The following is a 12,028-nucleotide window of genomic DNA, read 5'->3' as shown; positions in this document are numbered from 1 at the left end:
TTACATTTTCTCCATAATGTTGGTAACATTTGTTATTGTGTCTTTTTGATTACAGCCACCCTGGAGTGTGTGGAGTGGTATCTCATTGTGAACTCCTCGCCTTTTCCTAGCAAGGCTTTTAATTTTTAAGCCTGGCATTTAGGATTCTCAGTGTTCTGAAATCACGCTACCTTTTTTAAGCCTTTTATCTATTTAGTTTGAGTAAACTACTTATTCACAAAATATGCCCTGTACTTTCCCAAGCTCTTTTTAAAAATTTCTTTGCATGTATGTGTTTGTGTGTGCTTGTGATCAGCAAAGCCTTGGTCTACGCCTTGCAATCCTTCCATAAAGGCTCAGCTGAATTTCTTTCTCCTTCATTTGAACACATTGAGCCATGTGGAATAGTAGATATTTGGCCATTTTACCTACAAAATAGCAACTTCAAATGGTTCAACTTAATGTTTTTCTTATTTTCTCTAATCCTCAAATTACTACTGTTGCCTCTGAGTTTTTCCTCCTGGCCCTGTTTATACCTCTCATGGTGTTACACTGACGTGCTTATGTGGTGTAATGTCTCCTGTGGGGCTGAAATCTCAAGAGCAGAGGCTCTGTAATCTGGTGTTTTGCACATAGTAAGGGTTTTGTAACTGTTAAAAATTTTTAAAGGCTTATGTGCAGTATATAAGGAATCAATATACACAAATGAATCAGTGTAAACAGTACATCAATAAATATAGCAAATAAATTTGTATAACGAATACAAATGCAAAGGTGTTGGAATGACTAGACTTATTGAAAGAAATTAGTAAGAATAATGTAGGACTGGTTTCTTGTGGAAAATGAACTTTCAAGATAAGTTTGAGGTGGTTAAAAACGATAGTTGTCAGAAGGGAAGATAGTTTGGAGGCTAAATTAAAAGATATTCAGAGCAGAAATGAGAAGAATCTGATTCTCATGACCAGTGGCAAGGAACAGGTTTGTTGTCTTCAGGAGTGAAGTGTAAGCTTCGAGCTAGAATGAGGTGTGGTGGAGAGCTTTGGCACTCTGAAGGCTATTGTGAGATTTAACCTGATTTGGAGGCAGTTGGGTATCAGTGCATGCACTTTCATCATGATGAATACAAGTGCTAAAGAATTGTTGGAGTGATGCTTGACAAACATCATTATATTTGAGTGTAACGTATTAGAAAGTGATGAGACTAAAATCCCTGAGTGAATCCAGTTAGGCGCTGATTCCAGCTTTTTTCGGCCAAAGAGTATTGAGCTAGAGTGAGACACGAAAATGGGAAATAAAAATATTCAATGTGAAAGAACGGAAGGGAGGAAGGAAAGAAAATATGAACTGTTTCTTCATGGAAATTACTTCATGCAGTTGGAGTGTCTGTCAAGTTGGGGTAAACAGTTTTGGGAAGTGTAGTTCTGTGGAAAACGTAATAGGCAAAAATGACCATTAATTTTTACTCACATTTTTCTCGAAGAAAGGTTATTTTTGATGACATAATTCTGTCTCTTCTGGTAGGACTGCCATGTCCTTTTTAGTACTTTTTAGAATTTTTGAGCTTTTTTGTGTAGAAAAAGATGATTTTAAACTATCAATTCAAATTGAAAATCTTTCGCTTCTAAATCCAAGAGATACTCCTTTGATGACTTTCATTCTCTATGACGGTATTAGTCAGCTCAATCCTGCAGACTTGTGGCTTCAACAGCACAACTTTATTTCTCCCAGTTTTGGAGGCTGAGAAGTCTAAGACCAAGGTGCTGGCTGACACTGTCCCTGGTGAGGACGCTCTTTGACGGGCTTGCACGTGGCTGCCTCCTGGCTGTTTTCTTACGTGGCTTTTCCCGCAGAGGTGAGGTGCGGGGAGCCACGGGCTTTCTCTCTTCCTCTTCTTATAAGACCACTCATCCTATCAGTCCTAACATATACCCCACCCACATGACTTCATTTAACTTTAACTGGTGGCAGAGCTTTCTGGAGGTAATTATAATCACTTTGGGACACAGTGAGCATCAGTGTCGGAGTTTTTGAGGGGAGGGAGTGAGTGGGAGGCACCAGTCAGTCCATAGGAAAGACAGACTTCATTTCTAAACTGTGTTCACAGTGCCAGCACGTGTGCCCTTATAGTGGGAAAATACTAATTTTTCTAATACTTCTGACATAATATTATCCAAAAAACACAATTTCTTACTTTGTAGATATGAGGTCTTTAATTGTAGTTCTTGTTGTTTTTCTTCCCCAGTAAATCCATGGGTACAGTCACTGGGGGGACATTTGTATTCTGACTTGTAAAATGTCACAGCTGAAAGTAGTATTAATGAGAGGTGAAGCAGCAGCTTTGCCATGATATATTTTTTAATTTATGCACCTAATCTGACTTGGGTTGGGGAAATTTGTGTGTAATAACAATCATCTGTCATAAATAGCAGCTAATACACGTGGTGCTACATTTTTTTAAAAGATGCTTTACATATTTTATTGCAAGCAAGCTGGGGAAACAGTCTGTGGTAAAGGATCTTGGAGTGGTAAACAATAACAGAAATGTCTGAGAAGAGGAGCTTGTAGTCGGGTAAATGCAATAGAGTGTTATGGGTATTGTGATGGGACTATGTACCGTGTACAGTGGAGGGAGAAGTAGCCGTGCCTGCAGGATGGATAGGGGCAAAGAGGGAGTGGGAGTGCACGCAGGGCATGGCAGGCAGAGAGAGCAGAGTTGGCAAAGGCACAGGTGCGTGAAATGGCTAAAGGACTCGGGAATCTGCAAGCCGTTCAGAGTGTGTTCAGACAAGTAAGGTCTACAGTGAGATACACAGAACAGAGGCCAGATCATGGGAGACTCAGGTGTTGTGTGCCAAGGAGTCTGGGCTGGAAGAATCTCTGGATCCTTAAGGGCATTCAGATTCCCACCATGACGGCAGTTTTGGAGAAGAAAGAAGCTTTAAAGAAGAAAGTGAGCCAGATTATAAAGTCCTTACTGAGCGAGGAGGGGTAATTGAAAGGTGAGTGGAGGGTAGTAACAGAAGCTGTCTACCCAAGTGTTATGAGCCTCAGAGGAGGAAGGCGTTTATGTATGAGACGGGAAAGTAGTATTAGTGTGGGAGCATGAGCGAGGAGCTGGGGAGGTGCTGCCTTCCCCTTTGGGCTTTGTTAGACGCGGGAGAAGAAAACCTTCTCTAGAAAAGCCTGCAGAGAAGTGGATTCCTGGAAGGAGATCTCAGCTGAGGCAAAGAAGTGGAGGAGGGAATTTGGTTGAAGCTGTAAGAATTTATTCAGTATGGAATAAAAAGTCCAGTATTAGGTTAGGAAGAGTTAGTAGCTGAAGGAAGACTTGGGCAGGGAAAATGGATGGAGGAAACACATAGTCAGGCTAGAAGGGCTGGCAGTTTTGAAGAGGACAGGGGTGACTAGGATAACAGGAATGTCTGGATTGAAGTTTATGTAGTGAAGTTTATGGCCTCGGAGAACTGAGGACTCAGGTGGCCTTGGTTACTTAATGAGGTTAGCAGACTGCAGTCTTTGCTGAGAGTTCAAATGTCTTGCCAATGACAAGATTCTAGTTCTCTAGCCTTTTATAATTTTTAAAGGAGGTGGCTATGTAACCAAAGAGCTCTAGTCTCATGTGGAAAGTGTTAAGTGCCGGCACGAGTATAGGTAGAAGTGTAGATGGCTGCAAGTTGTTCCAGCTGGAAGGCCTGGGGAAGACTTCTTGGAAAAGGTAGCCTTTCAGCTGGATCTCAGAGAGTAAGTAGGATGTTAATAAACAGATTGGGACAAATGGGCATTCTGTTTCGGAATGGCATGGACAAAGGTGTGAATTCAGGGGCACACAGAGCTTGTTTGTGGAAGAGTTTATAGTAAACAGAGAGAGCTTGACCTCAATATGAGCAGGGGAGAAATGGAAAAGAGCAGTGGAAATTAGATTGTATTTTCTCAGTAGCCATGATGATCAGAAGTTTGCATAGAGCCTGTATGACAGGAGAAAATGAACTACTGAAAATAAGAGTTCTGTATTCTGTGGCCACCTTCAGTTTGAGTAGCCACTTCATGTTTATACCAGAACTTTTAGTAGTTCCGTTGATGGTGGTGGTGGATGTGTATTTGTAAGTGTTGCTGTAATCACAAGAACAGTACTTTGATAATATTCCCATCCTTGACCCCTCCAGCCCCTCCCTCATTGCTTGCCTGGAGTTTAAAACCTTTTAGTGCTTATTCAGATACAAGATTGTAGATCGTAATATTGGCCCATGTTTATGTATGTCTGGAAAGAGAAGTTAATATAATTAAAGGCTGTTTGCCACACTTTTGCTTGAAAGACTGGCTCTTTGAAACTGCAAAGTATTGGTTGCAAGACCTGGTTTTGTTTGTTATTTTATTTCTCTTGGATTTGTTTATTCCATCCTTTGGCTCTAAAGAGCTGTGTGGTGTCTTAGTGGTACATGCTATAATACCCTGTTGGTACTGTTTTTCTAGGTGCACGTTACCCATGATTCCAGATTGTGTTTTATTGCCTTCAGGTGTTTTTCCTGTTTTCCCAGGAGGTCACAGGCATACAGAGTAGTATTGCACATTTCAACTTGTTTAAAGTAGACTTTGTGGGGTGTTGATTGCTATATTGCACTTAGAATTGTATTTGGCTGTACAGAATATAAAACTCCATTACAGTGATTTTAAAAGTTGAACTTCGTTTATCTTACATAACAAAAGTTCCTGAAGTAGGGAGTTGGTGGGGATTCAGCTGCTCACCAGGAAAGGACTTTATGCTTTTCTGTGTCCTTAGCAGGCCAGCACATTGCTCATGTGTACAAGATGGCCACAGTATTTCCAAGCTTTATGTTTGTTGGTCCAGACCAGAGAAAGTGGGAAAGTTTAAGGGCTACCTTGCTATTTCTGCTCTCCTGTATTAAAAAGATAAAAAGCTTCCATAACAATGAATGGACTTCCCTTAAATCTCATTGACCAAAATTGTGTCACATTGTTCTCCTAGACATGAGGGGGCTAAAAGCAAGCATGTCCTTGTCCTCTTGGGCTGGGCACAAACTGCCCTCATCAAAGTCAGGAAAGAGGGGTGTGTATATATATGGAGTAGGCAGCAAACACTGTCAAAGTACTGTGCCTAAAGTTTAATTATTTCACTTGTTTTTTTAAAAAGTTAAAAAAATGTTTTTGGGAAAAGGGAGGTAATTAGGTTTGTTTGTTTGTTTGTTTATTTAAATAGAGATACTGGGGATTGAATCTGTGACCTTGTGCATGCTAAGCACATGCCCTATCACTGAGCTATACCCCCTCCCTACTTGTTATTTTAATGCAGATGGTATTTAATTTATCTCGCATTGGCTACCAAAAAAAAAAAAAAAAAAGGGAATAAATCATTCTCAGCCTATCAGTTTCTCTTTCCTTACATTATAAAGCTAGATAATTGAATTTCTTAATGGCTGTTCCTTTGTATAATATTATAGGTTCTTAGATATAAAAAAGTAGCCACAGTTATACTTTGAAATACTTAATAAAATAAACAGATGGTTGTAGTTGAAAAAAGATTCTGAAGTGTTCCCCCGGCATGCCATTTTGATCCATTTAAATGAAGTGACAGTTTATTTTGGGGGAGATGCTTTTCACATTGTATAAATATATAAAAACATATTTTGGATGGCATGATCTTATACATGCAAAACTGTTAAAACTAATAAACAAATTCAGGGAAGATGCAGGATACAAAATCAACATGCAGAAATCAGTTGTTCCTATACACTAACAATGAACTTTCTGGAAAAGACATTAAGAAAGCAAATTCACTACAGTAGCATCAAAAAGAGTAAAATACTAAAGAATAAAATTAACCAAGGAGGTTAAAGATCTGTATGAAGAAAACTATAAAACAGTGATGGAAGGGATTGAAGAAGACACAAATGAGTAGAAAGTTATCCCATGTTAATGGATTGGAAGAGTTAAATCTTGTTAAAATGTCATTGCTGCCCAAAGTGATCTGCAGATGAAATGCATTCTCTGTAAACATTTCAATGGCATTTTTCACAGATAGAAAAAACTATCTTAAAATCAGTGTGGAACCATAAAAGACCTGAAATAGCTAACACGATCTTGAGCACAAAGAACAAAGCTGAAGGCATCATACTTCCCAACTTCAGACTGTATTACAAAGCTATAGTTATCAAAACAATATGAACAAAGACACATAGACAGCAGAACACAATACAGAGCCCAGAAACAACACCACGCATGTGTACGGTCAACGTACCTTTGAAATGGGCACCAAGAGTGCACAATGGGGAAAGGATGGACTCTTTGGTAAATGGTGTTGGTGAACAATGGATATCCGTGTGCAAAAGGATGAAGTTGAACCCTTGTATCACATCACACACAGAAATCCACACAAAATGGATTAAACATTTAAAAGTAAAACCTGAGTCTGTAAAACTCCAAGAGAAAAACAGAGGAAAAGCTCCTTGGTCTTGAGAATAGTTTCTTGGATTTGACGCCAACAGCACAGGCAACAAAAGAAAAAAATACACGAGTGGGACTACATCAAATATGAAGTTTCCCTTTAACAAAGGGAACAGTCAGCAAAATGAAAAAGTGACCTACAGAGTTAGAGAAAATGTTCTCAAAAGTGGACATACTGATCAAAGGGGGCAAATTTTCATTTTAAAACAAAAATGTGGTTCTTGAATATTATCACAACCTCAAGATGGGTTTATTCCATCAAAAGCTAATGAAAAGTTTTGGCTTTTGCTGTGAGACAGACTTTTAATATGTTAGGAATGAAGCTTTAGAAAAATATATTTTTTAATCAGAACTTTTTCAGTTCAAAGTGTCTGAGATTTTTCTACTGTTGATTTTTCTTACCTTAAGTAATTTTAAATGTCTTTTACTGATAAAAGGAAATGATGTAAATCATTCAGTTTGTGGCATAGGTATACTGTCATTGTGTTTTTGAATTTAACAAACACAATACGTTTAATAGTATACACAGGCACTGAAATCAATTTTGTGGAAAACAAAGACACAATCCTCCCTCTTGGGATACTTAAATGTAAGTTGGTGAGACTAAATTTACATACCCAAGATCAATAGTGAAAGGTAGTATGTGATCAGGTATCAAAAGTTCTACAGGAATTTAAGAGAACGATAGTAACCGTAGAGTGCGATTACTTAGTACAGAAGAAGTGGCTGTTTAAGACAGGCTTGTTAATAGTATAGAATTTGGTTTGGTGGGAAGGTACCAGGTACAAAGACAGTCCATCTTTCCATCTTTATCGTCTGCTCTTTTGCTCATCCAACCCTGTTGAACTGTTTGTAGTTTTTCTCAAATGTTCTGTGCTCTTTGATGATTCTATGCCTTTGCAGTGTTTTTTGTTTAGTTTCGGGATTCCCTTACTTGTTTGTCAGCCTGGCAGTTTCCTGTCTTTCAAGACTCAGACTCCTCTGTAAAGTCTTCCCTGAACTTCTCTGGGTAGAGTTAGGTGCTTTCTTTTCTCCCAGTTTATAGTCCTCTCCCCTTGTCTTCTCACCCCCGTGTGTGTGTGTGTGTGTGTGTGTGTGTGTGTGTGTGTGTGTGTGTGTGAGATTAGAGTTGTTAGCACATTGCACCATTTACTTACTTGTCTGTCTCTTCTGCAAGTTTGTGAGCTTTATGAACATGAGGATTGTTCCGTGTTTATCTCCAAATCATGGTGCCTGGTGTAATGGTTTTGCACATTGGCATGTTCATTGGATGAATGAATGGATGGTTGAATAAAAAGAAAGAATTAACTTGGGGTGTATTCAGGAGTCCTGGGGAAGGCTGTCCACAGGGAATGTGGACGGTAAGAATACTTAGCCTTGAAGGAATAGAGCTTGCAATTTATCAGTATTTGGAGATAAGATTGAATAGGCAAAGTAGGACTAGTTGGCACTGGAAGTTTTAATAAATAATGGAGTTACAATTAAAAAAATTTCTGAAATTGGTTTTTCAACACCTCCATTCTTCAAACGTACTGTGTGCTTTTGTATCTTGTAGTGCTTCCACTTCTCATTCAGAGAATTCAGTGCATACAAAATCAGCCTCGGTTGTATCATCGGATTCCATTTCGACTTCTGCAGAGAACTTTTCTCCTGACTTGAGGGTATGTATTCTAAGTTCTGATGAAGCATTTTCCATTAGCTGTTTGTGGCCACACTATCAATATAACTTTTAAGTAAGCAAGAGACGTTGATGAAGTATTCTCAAAGACCCGAGTCTTTATATAATATTCCAGAACTGGCCAGCAAATTTGGAATTCTTATTTACTTGTACAGGAAAAATGTGTAATTTATCTCTGAGTTTGAGATCTCTTAAGTTTTTTGCCAAACGATAATTAGTGAATTTCATTGCGGTATAAAAGATTTTCATGATTACTCCCCTAATGCTTTACTCCTGGTAACAGCTAGTATTTATTGAGTACTTACCATGTGCCAAGTACTGTTCTAAGTGCTCTGGTGAAATATGTCTTGTAATACTACTGTCAGTTCTGTGAGGTGGAAATTATTATTATCACCATTCTACAGATGATGATAACTCAGAGAGAGGTTAAATAATATGTCCAGAGTCTCATAGCTAATAAATTTAATTGCCAGTATTCTGGCTCGTCTCGTCTAGTTCTGAAGCGAAGTCATTTAAATACTGCAGTTATCTCATTGTAGTTTGTAGGTGTTCATCTGTTTATTAAAGGTCTTGTTGCTGTGAGATTGACCACATCCGCTATATCCTGTAGCACTTCGCACATTTTTGGATTTGTCTGCTCTTCTACTGTTGCTTAACTATGAGTGCTGGGGAAAGTAAATTTCATATGTGGTACCGATTTTTAAATCTTACCTTAGAATCTTTTAGTTCTGATGAAGTGACTGCCTTCTCAGTGGTTACACTTACACAATCTTAACTAAAACGTTGTTTTCATTAATGAGGTCATTTGCTGTTGAGCATAATTTGAGAATATATCCTTTTCAAGTATTTCGTTTTAAAAACTTGAATCCAACAAATGTAAGAAGACAGGTTAGAAGTATCTGTAAAGGCTTCTGCATATTTGCCATTATGTTTTGTGAAATGTCATAAAATACTAAATTGGGTATAGCATAACTTTAAACATCTTTAAAAACAATAAAAATTTATCTCTGTAATCTGGATGTATGTTATGCCGATTATAAGGGCTTCATAATATCATTAGCTGTTATTTTGAAGCATAACATACATTTAGGACAGGGTTCATCATTAATAATAGTGGATATAAACCCACCCTTGCCTTTCATTAATTTACTACTATTTGAATACATATTTTGTATATGTATCTAACTTTTGTTTATTCATTACATTAATACATATCCATTAAGGGCCTCTAGGCCTCTTGATAATTTTGTAATTTTTTTGGCCTACTTCTAGTCAGATTTAATTACTTAAAAACATCATTTTAAACCTCATATTGTAACCAATAAAGACTCATACTAGGCATGGGAGAAATGTCATTTTTACTTCTAGGCTGTGCTTATATTATTAATATTTACCAGCTCTTTCTTGCCTCAGATATGTTAAACCATTTGTGTGTTCTTGTGAGGGTTAGTTTAGCTGGGTGCACACGTGAATTGCAGTACACTGTAGGAGGCCTCCACCGCGGGCTTCCACTGTCAGCTTCTCTGCGTGCAGACCCTCTTTACTTCCTCAGTACACCATGTGTACCATAATAAGGGTGACTGGCTTACACTGGGACAAAATCAGGGTCATAATGTTAATGTATATATTAAATATTTTATTTATTTCTTATTTTTATCAGATAAATTTTAAATTTTAGAACGGTTTTAGGTTTACAGAAAACATGCAAAGATAGTACAGAGTTCCCATATAGCTGATATCCAGTTTCCTCTATTATTAATATCTTACATCTGTGGGGTGGGTACACCTGTCAAAATTAATGAACCGATGTGGATACATCACTGTTAACTGAAGTCAGTGCTTTTATTCAGATATCCTTCGTTTTTACCTGATGTGCTTCTCTTTGTTCCATGGTCCGTCCAGGATACCACATTGCATTCGGTGGTCCCTTAGGCACCTCTTGGCTGTGATAGCTTTTCAGACTTTGTTTTTGATGACCCTGACTGTTTTGGAGAGTACTGGTCAGATACTCTGCAGAATGTCTGATGTTTTACCCATTATTAGACTGGGGTTATGTGTTTTGGGGAAGAAGACCACAGAGATGATGAGCCATTTTCATCACATATCAAAGGCACATACTGTCAACACGATTTATCACTGTTGACGTTAACCGTAATTATTTGGTTGAGGTAGTGTTAGGTTCTTTCACTGAAAATACTCTTCTTTTTTTCCCTCCTTATCCTTATACTGTACTCTTTAGAAGGAAGTAACTATGCTTAAGGAGCCCACACTTATGTTCTACCTTGTTGAGAGTGGAATATCTATGTACTCTTTTTATTTCTTCTGCATGAGATATTTGTCTCTTCCCCCTCATTTATTGAATTCTGCAGTCTTTTATTCATATCAGTATTGACTCATGGATATTTATTTTATATATTACAATCCAGTACTACTTTCAGATTGTTCCAACTCCAAACTGGGAGTTCTTTTAGCCAGATCTTGTGTGTTGTGTTCTCTGTTGTTGTTTTTCTTGTTTGTTTTTTAGCTCTTCCTTACTTTCTGTCACTACAAGGTGCTCCAAGCTCATCTTGGTATTTCCTGCCCCATCCTGGAATCGTCACCTGTTTCTCAGGGAGCCAGATTTCTTTTATTGGAAAATGAAATTAGAAAAGATCTGGGTACTAGGTGTGCTCACTTTCTTTCTTTTTTCTCCCCCTCCCCTTCCCCTTCCTCCTCCTCTTGATAAAAATACCTTTATTTTCCTTCTGAAGCAAAAGATCATCTACGTGCATCCTATTTGGAGATAATATAATGAGTATGTTGATCATGTATGCAAGTTTGTCTGGAATAGACTTATTTTATGTCTCTTGTCCCTTCAGGTTTAACATTAGACACAAAAATGTCCTGAATTATTGACTCAGTTAGCACTAGGATACCAAAGGAATCTGTTAAGTTTATACATCAGCTCCATGACTTCAGGAATTTCCTGTATTAGTGCCTTATTAATTCAGCATTTTTCATAACTTAGTGGGGCCTTCAGAGAATATTTATTAGATGAATGAAGAGACAGTTGTTAGATGTTATATTAAGGAGAAGATGATTTGGAGCAACCAAAAGTTAACTGTACTTTCCATAGTAGAGTGCCTGAAAGGGCAGAGACAAAAAGGAAACTAATATGTTTAGGCTACCTGTTATCCTGATTCCTCATTTTAAACGATATCTTTGATTATTAGATATGTCTTTGCTTGAATCAGTCTTATGTTTCAGTTGTGGGAGGGAGATGAGTGAGTAACATTTAATATCACTTAAAAAATGCAGCCTGATTTCAAATGTATGTGTAGGGTGGAACGAAGGATGTGCTTCTAATAACTGGAAAACATCTAGCCTGCAACCTGGATAAATACTTGACATGCCTCAACTCATTTAACTTTCACAACAATCCTGTGAGATGCCATTACCCCTTTTGACGGATGAGAAACCTCTCGTTCAGAAGAGCTGAATTAAATCATGTGCTTAAGGGCACACAGGTAGGTGCTGCCCTTTTATTCAGTCTCCGGTCGGTCGTATTCCTGTGTGGCCTTTTCTCCCACAATTTTGCTGCTGCTTAGTGTTTTCAAACATGAAGTGAGATTTTCTTAATTAAAAGGAATATCTTTAACACATTTTTGAGATAAGAAATAGTTTTCAATATTACTTCCTTAATAAATGAGAATTGCTTTCTAACCAACCTTAAAAAGAGGGTTTTTGTGATAAAATCTCATCTCTCTTCTCAGTTTTGTTAGTTGATGACGTTTTGCTCTTAGTATGTGCACCTTTTGCATCTATAAATTGATAGTATTCTAGTTAATTATAGGGGAACTAACTGCAGGCAGCTATGTGTTGCTGACCGTGGTTTGGCTCTATGTGTGAGACGAGGCGCTTGGTATGGTAGTT

General features: G+C 37.9%; 1 protein-coding gene across 6 annotated transcripts in view; it reads left to right on the top strand.

Annotated features, from left to right (window-relative positions):
• MTMR2 (myotubularin related protein 2) overlaps positions 1 to 12,028 on the top strand; it is an 86,869-nt gene that overhangs the window by 27,244 nt on the left and 47,597 nt on the right. For 4 of the 6 annotated variants that reach the window (XM_074372909.1, XM_074372906.1, XM_074372910.1 and 1 more), the window contains one exon: positions 7,994 to 8,099. In XM_074372909.1, coding sequence (XP_074229010.1) covers positions 7,994 to 8,099 — 106 coding nt within the window. Of the gene's footprint in view, positions 1 to 7,993; positions 8,100 to 11,436; positions 11,623 to 12,028 lie in introns of all 6 variants that reach the window. The other 2 variants (XM_074372907.1, XM_045508945.2) reach the window with 1 other exon arrangement.

This window comes from Camelus bactrianus, chromosome 10, assembly GCF_048773025.1.
Source record: "Camelus bactrianus isolate YW-2024 breed Bactrian camel chromosome 10, ASM4877302v1, whole genome shotgun sequence".
NCBI classification, from domain to species: domain Eukaryota; kingdom Metazoa; phylum Chordata; class Mammalia; order Artiodactyla; family Camelidae; genus Camelus; species Camelus bactrianus.
The sequence above is the reverse complement of the archived record's forward strand: the minus strand, read 5'-3'. Positions and strand labels throughout refer to the sequence as shown.